Source organism: Macaca nemestrina, chromosome 3, assembly GCF_043159975.1.
Source record: "Macaca nemestrina isolate mMacNem1 chromosome 3, mMacNem.hap1, whole genome shotgun sequence".
Classification (NCBI taxonomy): Eukaryota; Metazoa; Chordata; class Mammalia; order Primates; family Cercopithecidae; genus Macaca; species Macaca nemestrina.
This window is the reverse complement of record NC_092127.1, coordinates 35,309,026-35,333,033: the sequence shown is the minus strand read 5'-3', so window position 1 is coordinate 35,333,033 and position 24,008 is coordinate 35,309,026. Positions and strand designations below refer to the sequence as shown.

Below are 24,008 nucleotides of genomic sequence, written 5' to 3'. Positions count from 1 at the left end.
AGAAACAACAAATACCTAGATACCTTCTAAAGAAACCCACCTTCACCGAAGGATTCAAAGAATTCTCTTAGATAAAGATCCAAGCCCACAATTTAAAAAAAAATCACACAAAAAATGAGGAAATATGTCAACATGAGTGAGACCAAGAACTAGTGGCAGATTTAAAGGGGGAAAGACTTCAGAAAAGACAAACAGACAAAATGCTCTAGTTAAAAGACAAACATTATCAGAGTAGATTTCAAAATAAATCCAACCACATGTTGTGTATAAGAAGCACACCTGAAACAAAAGAATACAGACAGGGTGAAAGTGAGAGACAGCCAACTGGAGGTCATCTCCACCCTCGTGTTCCCTGACTCCTATCATCTGTTGGAGCCATGATGACCCCTTGCTCTTTGTCTCTTTCCTTTTGCAATATTACAGTTTTCTTTTTGCCTTCCCTAATAATCCCTTGGACTTTTCCAATGGTCCTTCCTCCTCCTCAGACTTCTAAGCATTCCTCTAGTGAAGTACTACGCTGTTTGTTCTATTCCCTGGAGGGTCTCAAAGGGTATCTCCTGACCACCTGCATTAAAATCATTTTGGCTACTTGTAAAGACAGAATTTCCTGGGTGATTACCCAGACATTCTGATTTTTAGATTTGGGAAAGGATCTAGGAATTGCATTTGTAACAAGCTCCACCAGTAATTATTATATACTCTAAAGTCTGAAGACCATTTTTTTTAATTATTGTTTTTATTTTTCAGACAGGATTTCACTGTGTCACCCAGGCTAGAGTGCAGTGGTGCCATCTCAGCTCACTGCAGTCTCCGCCTCCTGGGCTCAAGTAATCTTCCTACCTCAGCCTCCAGAGCAGCTGGGACTACAGGCGTGTGCCACCACACCCAGTTAACATTGTATTTTTAGTGGAGACAGGGTTTCACCATGTTGCCCAGGCTGGCCTCGAATTCCTGGGCTCAAGCCATCCGCCTGCCTCAGCCTCCCAAAGTGCTAAGATTACAGGCGTGAGCCACTGCACTCAGCTTGAAGATCATTTTTATGTACTCTTTCTTTCAAAATATTCATGTTTTCATGGTTTTAAGAGTCGTTAATACTTTATTTCCCCTGTCCTCTCATCGAATTTACAGTTCTGCACTTTAGGTGGCACTTTTTTTTTTTTTTTTCCCCGAGATGGAGTCTCACTCTGTAGCCCAGGCTGGAGTGCAGTGGTGTGATCTTGGCTCACTGCAAGCTCCGCCTCCCGTGTTCATGCCATTCTCCTGCCTCAGTCTCCCGAGTAGCTGGGACTACAGGTGCCCACCACCATGCCCGGCTAATTTTTTGTATTTTCAGTAGAGACGGGTTTCACCATGTTAGCCAGGATGGTCTCGATCTCCTGACCTCGTGATCCACCCACCTTGGCTTCCCAAAGTGCTGGGGTTACAGGCGTGAGCCACCGGGCCCAGCCTAGGTGGCACTTCTAAGGCATTTGTCAACTTCATGTCAACTGGATCATCAATCACCTTAGTTAAAATTAAGAAATTATGTATGACTCATCCTTTCATTAATAAATCCAATTAGTTACAACTCATATTCTTTTCCTGTAAAATATCCTTAAGTTCCTTTTGCTCTGTTTTTATTGCTTTCTCTTTAGTACAACCCTCATTACACATGGATTTTTATAACTAGTTTTTCTATTCAAATGTTCTAGTCCTACAATCCATCTAGGACACTGCTGCCAGAATAATTTTCTTTAAATATCACTTTCACCATATCACAACGATGCTAAATATCTTCATATCATTCCTTAGTTCCAGCAATAATCAAATTTAAACTTCTCTGTCATGCTTTTGAACTTCAGAATCCAGTCCACTCAATGTGTCTTCCCATCATCCAGTAGTCCATACTCTCTCTGTCAGACATGCTGCTCTCCTGCTGTCATGAATGCATGCCGCAAGTATGATAACAAAGCACAACTCATGGCGGGCAATCACAGAGTGATTTTTTTTTAAAAAAATTTAAATGTATGTTGTGCAGCTAGCTGTTTTTCCCCTACTCCTAAGAGAAGATTTAGGAAGCACCCATGCCTTCCACAGCTGCCATCAACCAGTTAAAATTCTTATTTTCAGTGATGAAACAGTCTCAATTTAATACTGATATTAGAAGCGCTTGAACCAGTGTGACTCCATCTTGAATAGGGGCGAGGTAAAACCAGGCTGAGACCTACTGGGCTGCATTCCCGGGAGGTTAGGCATTCTTAGTCACAAGATGAGATAGGAGGTCAGCACAAGATGCCAGTCACAAAGACCCTGCTGCTAAGCAGGATGCCATAAAGAAGCAGGCCAAAACCCACCAAGACCAAGAAGGCAATGAAAGCAACCTACGGTTATCCTCCCTGCTCATTATATGCTAATTATAATGCATTAGCATGCTAAGAGGCACGCCCATCGGCACTATGAGTTTACAAACGCCATGGCCACATCAGGAAGTTACTCTATATAGTCTAAAAGGAAGAGAAACCCTCGATTTGGAGAATTTCCCGTCCCTTTCCCAGAAAACTCAGAAAAAAATCCATGCCTTGTTTGGCATACAATTAAGAAATAACTAAAAATATCCAACCAGCCACCCTCAGGGCTGTTCTGCCGATGAAGTAGCCACCCTTTTATTCCTTTACTTTCTTAATAAACTTGCTTTCACTTTACTCTATGGACTTACCCTGAATTCGTTCTTGTGTGAGGTCCAAGAACCCTCTCTTGGGGTCTAGAACAGGACCAGCGTTCCAGTAACACTGTCACATACATAATGATATTTTGGTGAACAACAGCCCACTCTCTTATGATGGTGGTCCCATAAGATTATAATGGAGCTAAAAAATTCCTGTTACTTAGCGATGTCATAACAGTCCTAACATCATAATGTAATGCATTACCCATGTGCTTGTGGTTATGTTGTAAATATACCTACTGCACCGTCAGTTGTATAAAAGTATAGCACATGCTTATGTACATAAGTACATAATTAAGTATACGATACTTGATAATGACAATAAATGGCCATATTACTGGTTTATGTATTTACTATACTATACTTTTTATTATTTTAGAGTGCTTTTCTACTGATTGAAAAAACAAGTTCATTGTAGAACAGCCACAGGCAGGTCCTTCAGGAGGTATTTCAGAATGCATTGCTATCATAGGAGATGACAGCTCCATGTGTGTTACTGGCTCTGAAGACCTTCCAGTGGGACAAGAGGTGGAGGTGAAAGACAGTGGTATTCATGATCCCAACCCTGTGTAGGCCTAGGCTAATGTATGTGTTTGTGTCTCATTTTTAATTAAAAATTTTTAACAAATTAAAAACAGAGAAAAGCGTATACAATAAGGATACAAAGAAAGAAAATATGGTTGTACAGCTATACAACATGTTTGTCTTTCAAGCTAAGTGTTACTACAAAAAAGTCAAAAACTTAAAAAAAAATTTAAAGTTTATAAAGTTAAAAAGTTATCGTAAGCTGAGGTTAATTCATTTTTGAAGAAAAAATTTAAAGAAATTTGATATAGCCTAAGTGTATGGTTTCTAAAGTTTACAGTAGTGTACAGTAATGTCCTACATCTTCACATTCATTCACCACTCACTGTCTCACCCAGAACACCTTCCAGTCCTGCAAGCTTTATTCATGATCAGTGCCCTATATAGGTGTAACATTTTAAATCTTTAATATTGCCTTTTTTCTCTACCTTTTCTATGTTTAGATATACAAATTCTTACCATAGTGAAACAGTTGCCTATAGTAGTCAATGCAGTAACATGCTATATAGGTTCGTAACCTAGGAGCAATAGGCTATACCATATAACCTAGGTGTGTACTGGGCTATGCCATCTAGGTTTATGTAAGTACACTTGTTGATGTTCACACCACAATGAAATCACCAAATGATGCATCTCTTAGAAGGTATCCCCATCCTTGAGCAATGCATGACTAAAATTAAATATAAAGGACCACATAATAATCCAAATTCTAAACTTACTTTTAAGTTTGGAGGGGCGCAGGCTACAGGTCAGAAGTAGTTGGCTTCTCTCTTTCCTTATCTAGTAGTTGTTTTCTTCCTTCATCATTTTGTTAAACTGAATCTCTGACTCATCCAGGATTAAAGCAAGGGAGAAGAAAAGGAGGAGAGAGGGCCAGAAATGTTCTTTCTTGACAAGCACTACTCTAATAATCTAACATCAACAAACCTTTGGCCTGTGAAGTTGTTTACAACTCACTTTCTCATATAGGTGTTTCCGTGGCCTTTTTGGTGAATGCTTCTGACTCTGGCTTTTTTGGAGAAGGCTAACCTTTACTTGAAGTGCCTTAGCAGAGGTAAAATCATCTCTATTTAAACTGTTCATTACTTTCTTGTCTGCTGAAAAGTTGACAGTACTCAGCAGTTCTACCTCTGGACTGTAGACTCCTAATTAGGGAAAAGGAGCTAGGCTGGTAGGAGCAGGTAAAAGCAAAAAGAAAAAGCAGGTAAGGTATGAGTCTGCCTTTCTTCATGGTCCAGGACACATAGCACTCTTGTGCAAATAACTCATAATCTTACTGAGCCCAGCTATCACTAGACACTTGGATGATAGTAAAATGCAGGTTAGTTCACTGAAACTTTGGTGTTATCAGTACTGCACAAAGCCCTCTTTAGCACATCACACAAACACCATCTTATAAAATCCCCAGCAAGCTGTTGTCTCCTTACAGTCAGCTCTTTTCTTGTTGACCTGCCCAGTGTACTCTTGCAATGTATTTTCATACTTTCTTGAATAATCCTGCCTTTCTTTACCTACAACTGTCCTGCTAAAGTTTTCTTCCTGCCCATGCCACTGGCCCCAGATGGTTGCTGATGACTTGCAGTATGGCCCTTTCTGGACAGGACCTAAAAGCAACTCTGTACTAGCTCTCCCTCACAAATGATCCATATTCAGAAGAAAAAACTAATACTCTTTGCACCTACAAACTCCTGGAATGTGGTGTGTCTCCACTTCAGAAACTTCTCCTTTATTCTGTCAGTCATTCCTTTCTTCAGATTTCTCAGGTGAGAATCAGACATGAGCCTATAGTTAGGCAGCAGACTGCAGGGGACACATAGTAAGTTCTCTGAGTAGTTGGTAAGGTGCAGGTACCCCATCCTGGTACCCACAAATCAACAGCAGCTCTCTCCAGATTATCAACCTTTATACTATTATATAACTTTTATACTATTGACAAGACAGATCTCCTTTGTAAATCTTGCATAAAGTCTAGTATCTTTGTGTAATGTAGAATTTGTATATATCTTAGTTTCTTGGTCCAAACTTATATTTTCATTTCTCATTACAAATGCTTAATAATTTCCATCTTCACGTATGTTGTTTGCCTCTCTGGAATCTATCTATTCTTCCCCAACTTGCTTATCTAAATCTGAGCTATCCTGCAAGGTTGTGCTCAAGTTCCATCTTATTCACGCTCCCTTGCCTGGCTGTTTTAGATTTTCCAGCAATCTCTTTGGAAGCCCTACACTACTTGCAGAAGTTACTGTAATCAATACATAAAGTTTGCCCTTAGCATTTCTTTTTCATGAAAGACAAATACCGGCACCTTCATGATACAGTGACTCTATGGCCTACAAACTTAATTGTACTTGAAATACAAAAATATCTTTGAAAAATGTGCTGACCCAAAGAGTGGCTTATAAGTCTAAGAAAAGTGGGACAAAGAGAGGCAAATGTTAGGCATGCACATCTAGGTTCATTAAATTTCTTTGAATGAACACTCATCACTTAGAAGAGAAAGGAAGTATTAGGATAAAGCTGGTTGTTCTACATTATATTAGCTGAATATTTCAAACATTCACTTTTTTAAACATTTATATATAAAGAGGAGCTAGAAAATCCATTTACTCGAATCTAACATTATTTTTTCAACTTTATTGAGTATAACTGACTAGTAATTGTATATTTGAATCCAACATTCTTTTTTTTTTTTTTTTTTTTTGAGACAGAGTCTCGCTCTGTCACCCAGGCTAGAGTACAGTGGCACCATTTCGGCTCACTGTAAGCTCCGCCTCCCAGGTTCACGTCATTCTCCTGCCTCAGTCTCCCGAGTAGTTGGGACTACAGGCGCCCGCCACCACGCCGGGCTGATTTTTTTGTATTTTTAGTAGAGACGGGGTTTCACCGTGTTAGCTAGGATGGTCTCGATTTCCTGACCTCGTGATCCGCCTGCCTCCACCTCCCAAAGTGCTGGGACTACAGGCGTGAGCCACCCTGACCAGCCTGAATCCAACATTCTTAAATAAACTAAGCTCTCTATTAGAAGTTGGGGGGCCAGAAAACATGTAACCCCCATATTTTTAATTAATTGTTTACTATATATAAATATGCATATGTGTAATGTATGTGTATATCATAATAATTCATGTTATTTATTAATAATAAATAATAAAATCATAAATAATAAAATCATAAATAAAATGAATAGCTCTTTGCCTATATATTGGTCAGAGTAAAATTTATGACACTATATTTTAATACTTTAAAGCACAGTGATTATTTAGCTCACATTTTCATGACACTTGCAAATGGTAATTAACCACCAGTGCAGGGACCAACATTAACTTTAAAAAATGTCGTTAATTAATTCACAGAGCACTGGTTATATTCTATTTTAATGACTGCTTGGATTTATACATGGCAATTATAATATATAATGTTTGTCTATGCTCTTCATCTTGTCACTTTTTATTTAAACAGGGGAAACTGTTGTAATGAAAAAATTTTTTGAACAGATGCAGTACTAAGCGAACTTAAAGATATATATGTATGTATATAATCATTCTCTTCCACTAACTAAGCAATACTGACTTTCAGAATGAAATATCATGGAAAAATAGAATTTTTAACCAAGATAGCAACTCATAATTAGAAAATAATCAGTAAATCATTACTAAAATTATTCATTACTAAAATTGTAACCTATGAAACAGTTAAGAACAAAAATAAGCACAAAAACATGACTTTCAACAGATATGGAGTTTATAAGTGAGGTTGTCTCACAAACAGATACAACCCAAAAACTACCGGATATCAATACCAATTTCTTATTAGTTGTAGATATTTATGACGTCTGTCCCATATTCAGTTTGTGAGAATACAAAAACTTATTCACCAAATAGATTGCATCGTGCTATTTATTTTGCACACAAATCTTAGTGACTAAGTAGTATTGGCTGAAAAAACTAGAATGGATTTGAAATTCTATCTCATATTGAGAATTTTTCAAAATTCTGTACCTGTTTTGGAAAAGTCCACTCAATTGGAAAGAGTGAGTAAAATTCAACAGATAATTGGTGTTTAGGTAGTCTCATAAAGAAATTCCTGTCACAATGAGAGATCACTTTTCTATCTTATTTAGTTGAATCAATAGAACCTATATTTATCTTAGCTTCATCTTCCATGTTTTTTTAAGTCATAATAATGAAACAAGCCTTGAAATGGAAGTGCAAGAAGTAAATTCAAGTGTCAGATTTACTACTGTGTCTTTGAGTAAGTCACTAAGACTTTTAGAGTCTTCAGTCTCTTAATCTGCAGATGAACATAAAAATATTTGCCTTGTTTATCCCATGGAATTAATGTAACACTTAATAGGCAATACTACATGTGGAAAAGACACTGAAAAGTATTATTAACTAAGACAGAGCAGCACAGGAACAGATCACAGGTTTAGAATGAGATTCAAGTCCAATTCCACCATCACCAACAGTGTACCTTTAGATAAGTCACCAAACCCCTTCCAGCCTCAATTTCTTCCTCTACTAAATGAAGAAGCTTATTTTAAGGTTCTTTCCATCTTTATGAGTCTGTGATCTGGTACTAGAAAAGCTAACAAAGAAATTCTCTAACATGCTTTTGTTTCCTATGAAAGTGACATACACCGATTAGGTGCTCATGATTAATTTTAGACTCTGTCTTGCAAATAAGAGAAAGTCATCATTTATTTGGCAGGAACAGGCTCACATCCCTTATGAAATGAGGTGTGGTATTAATTTATTAACCATACACCAGAATGTTCAATGTTAAATGTAGGAAGGTGGCATTCATGAAGAATTACAAGAATCATTATATGGTATAAAATCTGAGCATAAAACTAACATTGGAAAAGAATCTGCCCTTGAAATACAGAAAACAAGTCTGTACTGCATTACTTACAGTCTATGTTAAAATCTACCCACACCATACAAACAAAAGATTACAACTAAACACTGAGGCACAGCTGCCCTTGTCTGGCAGTTTGATATCCTTTTAATTAGTTGTTTTTCTGTAGTGCTAAACTTGGATTTTGTGTACACCACAACTAAACATAGAACAGACAAAGGCTAAGCAGCATAAACTTGTTGCTGTAAGTGCCACAGGAGCAGGGATTCTTGTCTGTTTTATTCACTGATGTATCCCAAACACCTAGAACATGGCCTGCCGCATCATAAACACTGAATAAATATGTATCAAATAGATGAACTGGCTTCCATTTATTCCTTGAATAGATAGGCTACATTTTCTTTATGACTTTTATTGATTTGCATTTATATCATTAACATGCTTCTATTTAAAAAAAGAGATAAACCACAAGATTTAACCAAAGGTTGCCTGAATAAAAGAGATAGCTTGGGATGACAATAAACGACCAACACAAAAGCTTGAAACCTATCTGTTGCCTTAAAATGATCTGAATTCCTCAAACCTCAAACCTTAGCATTATGCAATATACCCAGGTAACTTAACCTGCACATGTGTCCCCTAATCTAAAATAAAAGTTTAAAAAAAAAGTAGTTTCTTCCAGTGTAAAACTACAGAATACATAGGACAAACCCCAAAGGTAAAGAACTGCTCTTTTCATGTTACTAAAGAGAGCACTTCAAACAATGGAGGAAGAAATCTACATATAATTCACAAAATGGGATTAAAAATACATGAAAAAAGAGCTATTAATAAATATGCCTCTTGTGTTTCTTCCCTTTAAAACTCAAAACAGTGTGGTCTGCCTTGTGCCCACATCAAAGAAAGCCAGTGAACTAAGAATAAGAGAAATGAAGGCTCAACTCAGTATCTCTCTCCTGGCGCCTAAACACATTTTACAAAAATGTTCTTTGAACCAACAACAAACCCAGAAAACCAGAAACAGAACAGGAAGATAAACCCACAAGAGAAAACAACCATGACATCGTCACACCCCCTTCTAGTTTTCTCCAAAACATTTTTCATACCAGATGAACACAGTAAGTCAAAGAGCTCTATTTTTAATGCATGAGTCTTGGTTGTGGCATAACAGATCAATGAGAAATCTTTTGTCTTCAGGAAAACACAAGCCTATAACAGAAAGCATGTAAGTTTATAAAATAGCATGTCTGATAGAGAAAGCATCAAAATGAAAGAACGAATGAACCAGTGTGCAAATGAATATCTCTAAGAGAGAATTCTATAGTAATTCAGGAAGAAGTAGCAATGTATAAATGGGCTCATCAATTCTCAATATTCTTCTCATATGATACAACATCTCAACCTGCCTACATAAGAACTTAGGATAAAAAGGAAGAAGGAAAGTTAAAAGGTGTTGAGACTGGCTTGAACAATTTCCATTGTCAAGGGCAGGGAGTTATTTTGGAAGATAATAGAATAAATCCGGAGACAAAGGGAGGTGAGAAAAAGTAAAGTGCCACCACAGGTAGGCTGGAGAGAAAGTCTAGGGAAAGTTTTGAGGAAACGTGGGGATAGGCCATAGAGTCACTTACCATGTTGTGATTCAGAAAGAGGATTTTAAATAAAGTTTTGCTCCATATATCAATGAAACTCCCATGCAATTTTTAGGAGGCTGTAGGAAGGATTTAAGTTACTTTGTAAATATTTCTAGATGTTATTTATTCATTTATTTCACAAATATATGGTATGGGCACTTTCTTAGGACTGTGTTTACATTGGCAGCCTCTGTAGAGACCAGCCGTATGATGGAAGTAAGAAAGTTTAGCTTTATGTAGGTTCCTGAAAGAAAATATCCAGAAGAAGACTACAATTGAGCCTTGAACAACATGGGTTTGAACTGCGTCAGTCCACTTAGACACGGATACTTTTCAATAACAGTTACAAGTATGCCTGCCTCTCCTGCCTGCCCTTTCACTTCCTCTGTCTCTACCACCCCCGCCACCCACGAGACCGAAAGACCAACCCTTCCCCTTCCTCTTCCTCCTCAGCCATCTCAACACGAAGATGATGAGGATGAAGACCTTTACTTAATGAATAGTAAATATGTTTTCTCTTCTTGATGATTTCCTTAATAGCAACTTCCCATCTCTAGCTAATTTTATTGTAAGAACACAGTATAAAATACATAAAACACACAAAATATGTGTTAACCCACTATTTATGTTATGGGTAAGGCTTCCAGTCAGTAATAGGCTATTAGCAGTTAAGTTTTGCGGGAGTCAGAAGTTATGCACAGATTTTCAACTATGTGGCGGGTCAGCATATCTACCCTCTGCATTGTTCAAGCGTCAACTGTGTATTCTAATACTGCTTCTTGTTCTATTCTTTGAGAACATCCTTGTATAGAAAATGTGTTACAGTCATTATGGAAAAAAGTATGGAGGCTCCTTTAAAAATTAAAAATAGAACTAAAATATGACCCAGAAAGTCTACTTCTGGTACATATCCAAAGGAAAAAAACAGTCAGTATGTCAAAGATATATTTGCACTAGTATGTTCAATGCAGCATTATTCGCAATAGCCAAGATATAGAATCAACCAAAGTGTCCATCCATAGATAAATGGACAATGAAAATGTGGTATATATACACAATACAGTACTATTCAGCCTTAAAACAGGACAGCCTATCATTTGTGACAATAATGGATGAACCTCAAGGATATTATGCTAAATAAATAAGCCAGGCACAGAAAGACAAATACTGCATGATTTCACTTTTACATGTGGCATTTAGAAATATCGAACTCATAGAAACAGAGAGTAGAATGGTGGTTGACAAGGGCTGGGGTAATTGGAGATATTGGCCAAAGGGTACAAAGGTCCAGTTAGACAGGATTAAGTTCTGAAGATCTATTTTACAGAATTAATAATAATGTATTAATAATAATATATTCTATACTTGAAAGCTGCTAAGAGAGTAGATCTTAAATATTTTCGTGTGAGAGGTGATAGATATGTTAACTAGCTTGGTTTAATCACTTCACAATATACACACATCAGAACATCACCTTGTATGCCATAATTATATACAACGTGTTTTCAGTTGCTGTCAACCAACAGATGAACTTTCAGAACTCAGCCATTCAACTTGGGGGCAGCCTGCTCACCGGACAACTTTTTCCCATAGCTAGTCACGATGTTTTTTCATTCTCTTCTAAAGGTTAAAGTAAAGCACTACCAGGCCTCATGAATTTCTCATGAGTTGTGATTAAGTGCGACCAAATTCCAAGCACTATTTGACTGAGAAATGTCTTCAATCTAAATACACGGGTATCAAAACGGCCAACAATAACAACTCAAGGCTATTTCCATATAAATTTGGTCTTTGCTTAAAAATAAAATTCCATGAAAGTTCCCTAAGATAATGACCCACACAGAGTGTTTTCCACGATTAACAATGGCATTTGTGCTATGGTCGCTGCCAGGAAGGGAAGCATGAGTCTGGCTTCGGCCAGGATAGCAAGAGAGATCTCTTCTAAAAACAGAATATGGTATAGCTCATTCTTCCAGATCTTCCAGGGGAAACTGAATGATGACTGTGTGAATGTCTTTTTAAAACGATCTGTTAAACGCTTTTAGATCCTGTGGCCTGATTACTGGCTGACCTATATATTTTTGGCAATGCTAGTGCCTTAGAGGGCCTGACGATGTGATGGGCAGTTAAGTCCTCAGTTAAGATGAATTTTGAAAAAGCTGAGATTAAACAGACTAATTTCCCACAAAAGTATTTTCTTCTGATCTTTGAAATGTTAAAGGGGCCACATCAGTGTATTATTTTGAGCAAGGGAAGTTTTGCCTCACAAAGACTGCCAGTATAAACAACTAATCCCTGGCCAGTTGCACAAGCCAGATAAAGCACAGTTTTCAGGCAGAAGCAGCGGCTCTCGACCTAATGGGGCTGCGTGAGAGGGCACACTCACAAAGCACATTAGATTTCCTGTGTAAACTATCATTTTTTCTACTGTATATGGCTATTACAAAGCATGTTGTGAAGATCCAATAAGACAATATACAGAAAATGTCTAGTGTAGCATCTGACATTATCATTATCATTACAATAGAAACACATTCTACCTATTGTTTGGATCAGGTGGAAAAATGCAAAAGAAAACAATTCTTTTTTTTGTTTTTTTGCAGCCTCATTTTTGGACCAGAGTATCTCTAAGTATCTCAAAGGTATTGTAATGTCATATTATATATTTGAAATTTTTTAATGTTCTTATAATCAAATATTTAAACCATTATTTTCTTAGCAACAAAATTCTATTCAAGCTAATGAATAGAAAATGGAAGGTAACTTCTTAAATATTCATTATTTCTAAAAGACAGCTTGCCCACTAGGCTTCCTTGGCAGATATGCAATTACCGTTGTAGAGAACTAAAAGGAGCTTTAGGTATCATTTTAAAAACAAGGAAACTAAAACCCAAAGAGACTAAGGGAATGCCAGACCTAGTACAAAGAAAAGGATCTACTTTGGATGCCTGTACAAATGTCTTTGCACTAATCTTAGCTATTAATACATCAAAATGAGGCTCAGTCACCCTCAGATGGCATGATCATACAAATAAAGGGAAATTAACATTTGCAAGGTAAATACTGGCCAACTGTTTCTACATAAATTACTGCCTTTAGTTCTCTCACAAAAACTTCGAAACATAGGTATTATCAGTGCTACTTTGTTGTTTTTTGGTTTTTTTTTTTTTTGGAGACAAGGTTTTGCTCTGTCACTCAGGCTGGAGGACAGTGGCCTCATCATAGCTTCATAGCTCACTGCAGCCTCAAACTCCTGGCCTTGAGCCATCCTCCCATCTCAGCCTCCCAAGTAGCTAGGATTACAGGAGTCAGCCACAGAGCTCAGATAACACTACCTTTTTTTTTTTTTTTTTTTTTTTTAAGTCGGAGTCTCTCTCTGTCACCCAGGCTGGAGTGCAGTGGCGTGATCTCAGCTCACTGCAACCTCTGTTTCCCAGGTGTAAGCAATTCTCTGCCTCAGCCTCCCAAGCAGCTGAGATTACAGGCGTGCACCACCACGTCTGGCTAATTTTTGTATTTTTTTAAGTAGAGACAGGGTTTCACCATCTTGGCCAGGCTAGTCTTGAACTCCTGACCTTGTGATCCACCCACCTTGGCCCCGGAAAGTGCTGGGAGTACAGGCGTGAGTCACCACACCAGGCCAACACTACTTTTAAGGTAAGGACACTGAGGCCAATAAAGACCACAAGATCAGTAGTAGGCAAAGCTGGGACTGAGATCCAGGTCTGGTCTAATCCACTACAAAGCCTCAGCCCTTTTCAGTATACTTCAGTGCCTGCTAGAAGGTAAAGTGAGTCCTGCAACACTCCCATTATTGAAAAAATGTCACTTTTTCTAATTTTCTGGCTGTTAAGTGGTTAAGCAGAAACTTTATAGCCAAAGGATGAAAACCACTCCAAGATCACGTACCTGTGGTGGAGTCAATAGTAAAAAGGGACGACACATCTCCTGGAATAAGCTCATAAGCCACTGTCCCGTATATCCCAGAGTCCCGGTCAGTGGCAAGAACATTGATGATCTCGGTGCCTGGCTGGGTCTCACCACTGATGCTTGTCACATAGGTTGATGGGTTAAACACAGGATGATTATCATTCACGTCCTCCAGGTCCACACGAACAAAGGCTTGGGCACTTAGCCCACCCTGGTGGATGAATGAGCAGTGATTACAAATGGGTTTTTGTTGAACACTGGGATGTAGAATATTTGACAATGGCCCTAGAATAGTCTTGAAACAACAGAATTTGAATACGTAGGGGGGTGTGTATATGTACATGTGTATGTATATATATATATATATATACACAAACCACACACGCACACATACACACCCACAAACACATCTATAAATTCATTTTATTTCCAACCTTGATGTATGAATTCATAGGTAATAGCATGGTATGTATACTTCACTGCTGACTCTTTTTTTTTTTTTTTTTGAGACGGAGTCTCACTCTGTCACCCAGGCTGGAGTGCAGTGGCCGGATCTCAGCTCACTGCAAGCTCCGCCTCCCGGGTTTACGCCATTCTCCTGCCTCAGCCTCCTGAGTAGCTGGGACTACAGGCACCTGCCACCTTGCCCAGCTAGTTTTTTTTTTGTATTTTTTAGTAGAGATGGGGTTTCACCATGTTAGCCAGGATGGTCTCGATCTCCTGACCTCGTGATCTGCCCTTCTTAAGCATGGAATGAGATTTCCACTTAGAGCAGCTGTGAGGCAAAAATTTCAGAATAGAGGCCAAATATATTCAAGGAAAGTTTTCCTGATGTCCAAAAAGAAATCAAAATCACTTTTATCCCTAAGATAATTTTTAAATGAATGTTGGTAAGTCCTAAGAAGATGGTGTGAGGGAGCCTGGGCTGGGGTGGGGGGGGGCGGTGCCCGGGTGAAGCCCTCACTAGGAAGGTACCATTGGTGTGCAGACCAACCCACATGAGGCAGCTAGACTTCAGGTACCAGAAAGGAAAAAGTAACAGGCAGAGGAAAGAGCAGAGCCAAAGGCACTGAGGCAGGAACGGCGTGTGCTTCTCAGGCCTGCTCAGCCACAGCAAGGAAGCAGGAAGGGCTGAGGTCAGAGAGGCAGGAGTGAGTCCCAGGGACCTCTGCAGGTCTCTGGAAGGACATGGTTCTTCCACACAGGAGGGCTTTGAGCACAAGAGTGACCTGATTTCACTGAGATGTTAACACTGCTCTAGCCGCAGTGTTCAGAACAGACTGAAGAGCAGCAGAGTGGAAGGAAGGAGAATGGGCAGGACGAGGCTGTTTGAATCAAGTCCAGAGTGGATGGGGCCTGAAGGAGGACAGGAGCAGTGCAGGTACTCATCCCAGATCCTGGGGGCCAGATTTGTTTGGGAATTCTGGATTTTTCAAGTTTTAGAAGGAAATACAGCACCTAAAGTAGTGAGAAATGAATCCCATACTGCTTATTTTGTGTTGCCTCCATCTAAAATCAAGGAGAAAGAGAGCAAATGAAATAAAAGAAAATAATCCTCTGCAATTTTTACTTTTCTAAAGTAAAACACATGTTCCTACTTTAAAGCACATTTTCCGTTTCTATCTGGTACATGTTGACACTTTCATCTTTGACAAAAATCCTTGGTAAGTCACAACAGCCTGGGTTTTCTCATTCATGCGTCCTCCCCCTCCTCATCTTTTTTGTTTCCTTTTTCTACTCTGGCAGGGAGGCACAGAGCAAGGAGGAAAAAAGGACAAGGAGGAAGAAGATTTGGCAAGAGACAAAGGGAGAACTGTTGCCATGCAGACAGAGAGGAAGCACTTGTTGACAGGGAGCGGGGTAGGCCAAGAATGAAGATTGGGAGGAAGGTAAGACAAACCCAGAAATGACTCTTCCGCTCTTAGCTCTGAGCTCTGAGGTCCCTTGTACTCCAGGCTTTGAGGACTAAAAAAGGATGGGGAAATAATTTAGAAATAGTCTGATTTTCCATGTTCTGAGTTGAATAAAGTGCCAGAGCCATGCCGGGTATCAGTTAGAATAGGAGAAATGGGGCTGGTTATGAGTCCACAAAGAACAGTGCAAGTTCATCCATCTGGCCTTTATGTTTAAAATGCAGGGTGGCCCTACATCTGCAGCCACCGTAAGTAACCTGTATGTCTCCAGGTTTGACGTAGTAAGAGGGGACTGCAGACTGGTGAGAAGCTTATAGAAAATATTCCTTCACCTCTGCCAGACCCTGCTGCTGCTCCAAACTGCCTTGCATCTCAGTTTTGCTTTCCCTTTTCCTTTCCTTTTCCTCTTTCTTCTTTATCTCTCCTCAAGTTCAAGAAGTCACTTAGGGTTGAGGTAAGAGAAATAATGAAAAAGTGGGGAAAATATGAAGACATGAATATTGCCCCAGCTTAAGATATTTAAGAACAAAAATCCTAAATCAGGCAATGCTATAAAAAATAAACAAGTGTTAGATGCATAAAGTGGAAAACGTATTGTCACTGAACAATATATTTTTTTTTTTTTTGAGACAGAGTTTCTCTCTTGTTGCCCAGGCTGGAGTGCAATGGCGCAATATCGGCTCACCACAACCTCTGCCTCCCAGGTTCAAGGGTTTCTCCTGCCTCAGCCTCCTGAGTAGCTGGGATTACAGGCATGCGCCACCACACCCAGCTAATTTTGTATTTTTAGTACAGATGGAGTTTCCTCATGTTGGTCCGACTGGTCTCAAACTCCCGACCTCAGGTGATCCACCCGCCTTGGCCTCCCAAAGTGCTAGGATTACAGATGTGAGCCACCGTGCCTGGCCAACAATACATTTTTGTTGCCGGTAGGGTAAGCACACTAGTGGGGTTAGGGAGGGCTGAGCTTGTAGTGGCAGAGGCTGGGCAGTCAGATTCCTCTCACCTGATTTAAGTGCTAAGGAGGACAGATTTATTCTACACAGCAGTAGACTCCATCAGTATAAAATGTGGTGCGCATATTCTTAATATATATATAGTTTATCTGTTAATAAACTATATATATATTTACTGTGCTAATGTATTATTTATATTATAAATATCAGAAAAATAAAATGTAAAAGGACAGAATTCTAATGTCTTCTTAAACACCCACATGGGACAACTATTGCTTTCCTTAATGAAATGACAAGAGGCATCTGGGGTAGGGAAGAAGAGATATATCCTAACAAAAAAATAAAGAAGTTCCTTAGACAAAAAGGTGGGAAAATGCTGAATTCACCAAGTTGAGTGGATGCATTCTTTGCCTCAAAACTTCTCACAGAGCCTTTTGTATGTACATTTCTAGAGGGAGTGAGTTCCGAGGTGTTCCCCACTCTTTTTAGGCTCCAGAATGCTCTTTTGAAGAAACATTTTGGGAAACCAGTTTCCCACAGAACACAGTGCGGGAAAACCTGATCTAAACTCATTTTCTCCATCCACTTAGAGTGTGTGCTTCCCAGTGCTGTGTAGCTAAACTTCTGTCTAGCTGATGGAAACTGTTTTGATAATGCAACCTCAGACTGAATCAGAACCACCCAGCAAAGCCACTTGCAGGTTCCTGGCCCTGAGAAACTATATAAGATAATAAATGTTTGCTATTTTAAGCTGCTAGCTTCAGGAATAATTTGTTATACAGCAATAGGTAGCTAATACATCCCATAAATTTCATGCATGAATATATCTTAATGTTGTCTTATCCTTTCTTTTTGACCAATGATTCATGTGGCATTTTTATTTCATTTTAAGCATTTAATTGTGAGGATTATAGTAGGAAACCCAATTCCCTCAGGTTATACTGTAAAAGATGAAAGCAGTTTCGGAAAGCTCCAAGCTCGAAAGCATATAATATCGGAGGCAGGAGGGTCGCCTAGGGCAGTCAGCAGGTAGGGAACATTTTCTACTATTACTTCTACTTTGGTAATTGTCTGCTTTCCATTCTCTTTGTTCTTGCCTTCTGGGACTCCTGAATAGTAGAATATTAATAACATCTCTCCTTCACATCTCTTAGCTCTTGCGAGCTGTGGTTTCATTCCAGTGAGCTTTCTATGTCAATGAACTCCAGTCTGTATTTCATGATTCAATGAACAAAGGTGGAAGGAAATGAGGTTCTACCTTGTTCAAGGGGGAAAAAAAAGCAACCTAAGTTGTGACATCACCAAATCCAAGAGAAGCAGCATCCAAAGAATATCTTCAAATTCATTGAGAGGACGAATCAGATAAAAATAAATAAAGAATTCCAGGATATGGCACAACAGTAACCATGTAGAGAAAAGCAGTTTTATAGGACAGGTAGAGAGGAAAAAATCGATCAAATAAAGATCGAAAAGTGAGGAAATGGAGACGCCTATTTTAGTAGACTTGCTGTGTAGGAAAGGAGAGGAATAAAATGGTTTTCTGAAAAGGTACATGACATCAAAAGGGAATCCAGAGTAGTTTTTTAAGATAGGGACTAATATTATGCCCTGTATGCTTATGAGGGTCATTCAAAAGAACTTGATAAATTAAAGATAAAGGAAAAAAGAGAAAATCATTATAAAAATGTTATCTGTAAGAAGTCCAGAATGGATGGGACCCTAAACAGTAGAGATATTTGCTTTTGATGCAAACAGCGACTTCTCTAAAAAGATAATAGAAAAGAAGGTAAAGAATGTGAGCTAATATACAGGTACGTTAGTGGATTTGGTGGCAGGAAGGTAAGACCTTCCGCTCTCAAGCAGACCTGTTATTTTTCTCCAAGTATGTTCAGCTGCTGCAAGGGTGGAAAAGGCAGAGTCAGATTCACACAGGGCTGGGGTTTTACCAGGAGAGTTCTACTGGGTGGGGAAGATAAAGGAAGCTTGCAACCGCATGACTTTAGTGATGGGTAACAAATCAATGATCTTAACATGGGAGAAGAATTGTTGATTAGAGTGGACGTGCTACAGTAAATTAGACAGAAAGATAAAAATGCTTATCAGATCTGGCATGCTTGAAGCCAAGATGTCAAAGCTGTGCAATTACTGGTGACAATCCTTGGAAATTAGAAAGTCAAGGAACTGAGAGGCTCAGGGTGTTGTGTTGTTCAGCAAATGAATAGTAAAGTCTCCCAGAATGATGAGGAAACTGGTGAAGAGGAAGACTATGAACAAAGTGTGAAAGTTCTAAGTGATAAAGAGGTTTAAATCATGATGGGGAAAAAAAAAAGAGGAGGAATATCTATGGTATAGTCACACAACAAGAACTTCAAAAGGGATTCATTTTTGATGGAGAAAGGAGTAGAAATTATTTGGATGCTGCCCTGGGCAACAAACAGGGCACCTAAATCACTTCCTGCCAGCTTGTGATTGGTGGACTACGGACTTCCTCGTGAGAGTGCAGAAAGGAATGGGTATCCTTGGCAGGTAGGTTGTTTTTAATCAGGGCCATAAGTTAAAGGAACAATCAGAGACCAACTTAAGTTCATAAAGGAGTTTGCTAAATGATGGACCATGAGTTCCAAAGGGCATGGTAGAAGCATTTCTAAGGGCAGAGAAGGCGGGTAGGTGTATTAGTCCATTCTCACATTGCTATAAAAAAACCCTGAGACTGATTAATTTATAAGGAAAGAGGTTTAATTGGCTCATGGTTCTGCAGGTGAACAGGAAGCATAGCAGCTTCAGCTTCTGGGAAGGCCTCAGGAAGCTTCCAATCATGGCAGAAGGCAAAGGGGGTGCAAGACGTCTTACATGGTAGGAGCAGGAGCAAGAAAGAGAAGGCGGAGGTGAAGGGGTGTTGCCACACGCTTTTAAACAACCAGATCTCATGAAAACTTGCTCACTATCATAAGAACAGTACCAAGGGGGGATGGTGCTAAACCATTCATGAGAAATCCACCCCCATGATCCAAACACCCCCGACAAGGCCCCACTTCCAACACTGGGGATTACAGTTCGACATGAGATTTGATGGGACACAGATCCAAACCACATCAGTAGGAGATTGATTCAAATTAAGGGATGAACTGAGCAGGGCAGGGAGGAGAATATGGGTAATAATAAAAGGCTGGGATGCTTAAACTATTAGAGATTAGAAGGCGGTAAAGAGGTATTGAAGATATTTTGGGATACATCCTGCTCATAAAGAATGGTGGGAAATCTAAGATATGGTCCAGACACTTTAGTTAGAAAACACGGTACAATGGGGCAATGGGGCAACTGCTCATTCCTAGAACAGGTGAAGGGTGGTAATGAAGCAAACAAAAGACAGGAATAAGCATTTGAACACTTGTTAGAACATGAAAAAACATACTCTATTAAAATGAAAATGAGTGTGCCTTTTCACTCAGCAAGTTTACGTTTTGATAGTAACTGCATTGCACACAAACTATGAGCACAACTTCAGTAGCGAACTTTTCTCATGAATGTATACACCAGTGAAGAGCTCAGTCCATTTACTTCCTATATTGCTTGTCTGACAAAATCCTCCCTTAAACATTGAGTGGTGAGATGGAGTTGAAATAGTTTTCTCTCAAACACATATGTCAGCTACAGAATCCAGGATGTAACAAAAAAATAGAGTGTTAACAAGCATACACACCAAAAAAAATCTATGTGGTAAAAATGAATGGGAAAAGGAAACAGAAAATTAGATATAAGCATGGAATAATTAAATTATAGAGTTTTATTGTGAAAAACCACTTGATTGCCAATGTAATCCAATTGTTTGGTTCCATTATGTAATTTTATAGCATTCTCATGATTTATGAGATAAATAGCAGCAGCAGTGGCAGCAAAAATAGAGTATTTCAGAAGTAATATCAGTAGAGCAGAAGTGACTCAGTTGAAAAAATACTGACAGTTATCACAAGGATAAACAGAGCAGTGACAACGAACATCAATTATTTTACAAGAAAAATTCTTCTACTGGCAGATAAAAATCTCTTAGTAACCACCGGCAAATGGGTTCTCAGCAATTTTCTTCTAAAGCACTTTCAGGACATTCATTAGAAACAGAAAGAATCAGAGGAAAAACCATAGATTGTCAAGGTAACAATATAAAGTTAAAGGACTTCTGTCAAGGTTCAGTTTATTGTTTTAAATAAATTCATTTTGGCCTAGAATCCAACAACATAAACCTAAAATATCCTGTCTGCATTAATTTATTCTTTGAATGCAGTCTACATTGCTTTCAGGGGAAGACTACGGATCATTACCAACCTTGTCATCTTTCTCTTTACCAACCTTTTTGACTATGCATTTCTGAGGGACATGTACTGCTAATTAATATCGCAAAGAATAACTATGATAGATGCAGAAGTCACCTTGTAAAAACTCAGTTCATCACAGAAATTCATGAGGATTATGCAGTCAACAGAATAAACACTGCACACTGGATAACTTTATATTTGTATATAGGTTTATATACATATATACATACTATATGTGTATACATACACATACACTCACATGAAAGCACATATGCTGCTTGCTCTCCATATATTCTGAGGCAAACGCAAGGAATGCTGGAGGCAGTTTTAGGTCCAGAGTGAAGGTTAGGGATTTGTTAAAAGCCTGTGATGTGGAGGCTCTTCTAGAATTTGTTTTCTAAAATGCATCCCTGGGCTTGTGCCAGGCCCTGTTTTCACAAAAACCTACTTCCAGGAGGGGTCCTGCTTCCAGGAGGGGACCTGCTTCAAAGATGGTTCCCTCCTGCACATAGCTCCCTGCCTGGATCTCCATTCAGCCTCATACCTGCAAGAAGGGCAAGAGGGCAAGAAGGAGAAAACCACAGCCAAGATGGAGAAGGTGTGCAAGCACTCAGGGGAGAAGGAAAATTCGAAGCTCTGATAACCCATTTCCAGGCACCAGATGTTAAAAAGACTCAGATTATAGAAACATCATGTTCCTCACCTTCACCAGGGCTAAATGTGTCATTCTCTGCTCATCCTGAAAACAATGAATTGATCCTTTTTAGAGGTGAATATTTTAATAGCAAAAAAAACTTGCTTACATAACCACCTCTATATCTACAATACCAGAAAGGACACCTGGATTAAAGTCAAATTCCCAATTCACTTCTGGGGCACTGTGCTCTCCAGGCTGTGGTGGTGCATTGATGTGACAGGCAGGTTATGAGTGTTTGCAAGGGAGCTTTCTTCTCCTGATGGACAGCAGTTCTACCACTACAAGGATCTCTGTGTCCTGCATCTGGCCACCAAAACCTGGGAGCTAGCTGAATCAACAGGGGCTCGTTTTGATCACAGTGGACAGCAGACAGTAGCCTGGAAGACACAGCTAATTCTTTTTGGTGGTTTTCACGAGAGTAATGTTTTAAACCCATTATTGAATTCTAGGATGGCATTATACAATTGTCTCAAAATCTATCAAGAATACATTTCTAAAGCCTTGGATTAATATTTGGGTGTGCATCTATTGGGCACATAGACTTGAATTAATATAAATTCCGTTTACTCCTATTTTTTGTTTCCTACATATTTTCTTACATAGAATCAGATATTCCTGAAACCACATAGTAAGGTATTGGCAAAAACCTAACCAAACAGATCATGAATATTTTATTGAATATAAAAGGCTTTACGTTCTTGTTCATTTTTACATGTTTACTTGCAATACATTTAGACTCATTTTCCCCCAAAAATTCATAGCTTAAATAGGTGGATTCTCTCATTAATTTCAAAAGAGAACAATTAGACCAGAGAGGTATTAGTAGGGTCCGTCTATACAAAAGAGTAGTAAGCAGATGAAAAAGAAACAAGGAAGGTCTTCAAAATGTATAAGTGAAAAATGTAAGTAAAGTTTCCAAAATGAAATAAGTGGAAAAAAAAAATCAAAGTGTGGAATGGTGTGTATAGTAGGCCACCTTTGCTGTAAAAAATGCAAATTGAACACGTTATTTCTAAACTGTATTTGGAAATGTAAATGGTCTAGAATAGTTAAGGCCAAGACCTATGATAAAGCTAAAATAATTAAGAGAGATGTTGCTAGCACTAAAGTGGATAAATAGGGAAAAATGAGAATAACCATTTCAGTAAGTGGTGCTGGGTTAACCATAGGGAAAAAAATAACAAAACTTCATCCCACCAGATTGATAAAAAGTAAGTATGAAGGTAAGAGAACACCCTCATATCCCTAAGATAAGCAAATATTTCTTAAAAGAACACAAAAATCACTAGCTATAAAGGAAAACAAACTGAGAAACTACTAAGCTCTATTATGATGAAGAACTTCTGTTCCTCAAAAGAAACCATTAATGATAGAAAAGGCCAGCCACGGAATGGGAGAAAAATATAGGCAATAAATATATCCAACAAAGGACTTTCAGGCCAAAAATATAAAGAACTCACGCAAGTCAGTAAGACAAAGATCCAACAGTAACAATCGAAAATGAATAAAGGATTTTCTTCTTGTGAAGAACAGACACTTCACAAATTATACAAATAGCAATAAGCATGAAAAAACCTCATTAGTTATCAAACAAATACAAAGTAAAACCCCAATGTGATATACCATTTCATAAGTACTATTATTGCTATAATAGAAAAGGCATTAAATATCAAATGTTAGGGAGAATGTGTAGCAAATGAAATTTTCATACTTTACTGGTGGGAGTGCAATTCTACTCCTAAGTATATACGCAAGAGAAATGCTTACATTTGTTCACCATATTGCAAGTATAAGAATGTTAAAAGAAGCACATCCTAAAATGGGTACCATTAATTATAGGTTAAAATTATTGTATATTCACATAAAGTCATACTATAAACCAATGAGAATGAGTGAACTATTGCTATACACAGCAGCGTAAATGACTCCGGCAAATAATGTTCGGCAAAAGAAACTCGATAGAAACACATACTGTATGATTCCATTCACCGAAAGTTTAAAAAATTGGTATACTAATGCTTGGTGTTAGAAGTCAACAGCGGCTTCTAAAAAGGCAGGGATGGGGGGATGGGGAGGTGGAGGGAGGACGGTTACAACAAGAAGCAAAGAGGGGGCTTCTGGGCTTTCTCATTTGCTTTTTAATGTTTTCTCATTTGCTTTTATGGGTCTGTTCATTTTGCAAAAATCCATTGAGCTATATACACTTATTATTTGTGCATTTCTCTGTATGCAATTTTATATGTCAATTTAAAAGTTTAACAACAAAAAAAGGCAAAGGAATCAAATTGAAAGTGCCTTCACTGATCAAGAATGGGTCAATGAGAACATCAGAAAGGATAGGGTCAGCCATGTATTGAAATACATTAAATTTTTTAAAATCCAGGAATTTATACTCAAACTAGAAAAAAATTATTCTTTA

The 24,008-nt window shown here is 38.5% G+C and overlaps 1 protein-coding gene across 1 annotated transcript in view; it reads right to left on the bottom strand.

Moving 5' to 3' along the window:
- LOC105463508 (dachsous cadherin-related 2) overlaps positions 1 to 24,008 on the bottom strand; it is a 269,926-nt gene that overhangs the window by 130,479 nt on the left and 115,439 nt on the right. The window contains exon 3 of the mRNA XM_011710642.3: positions 13,693 to 13,924. Within this exon, the coding sequence (XP_011708944.2) occupies positions 13,693 to 13,924 (232 nt within the window). The remainder of the gene's footprint in view (positions 1 to 13,692; positions 13,925 to 24,008) is intronic.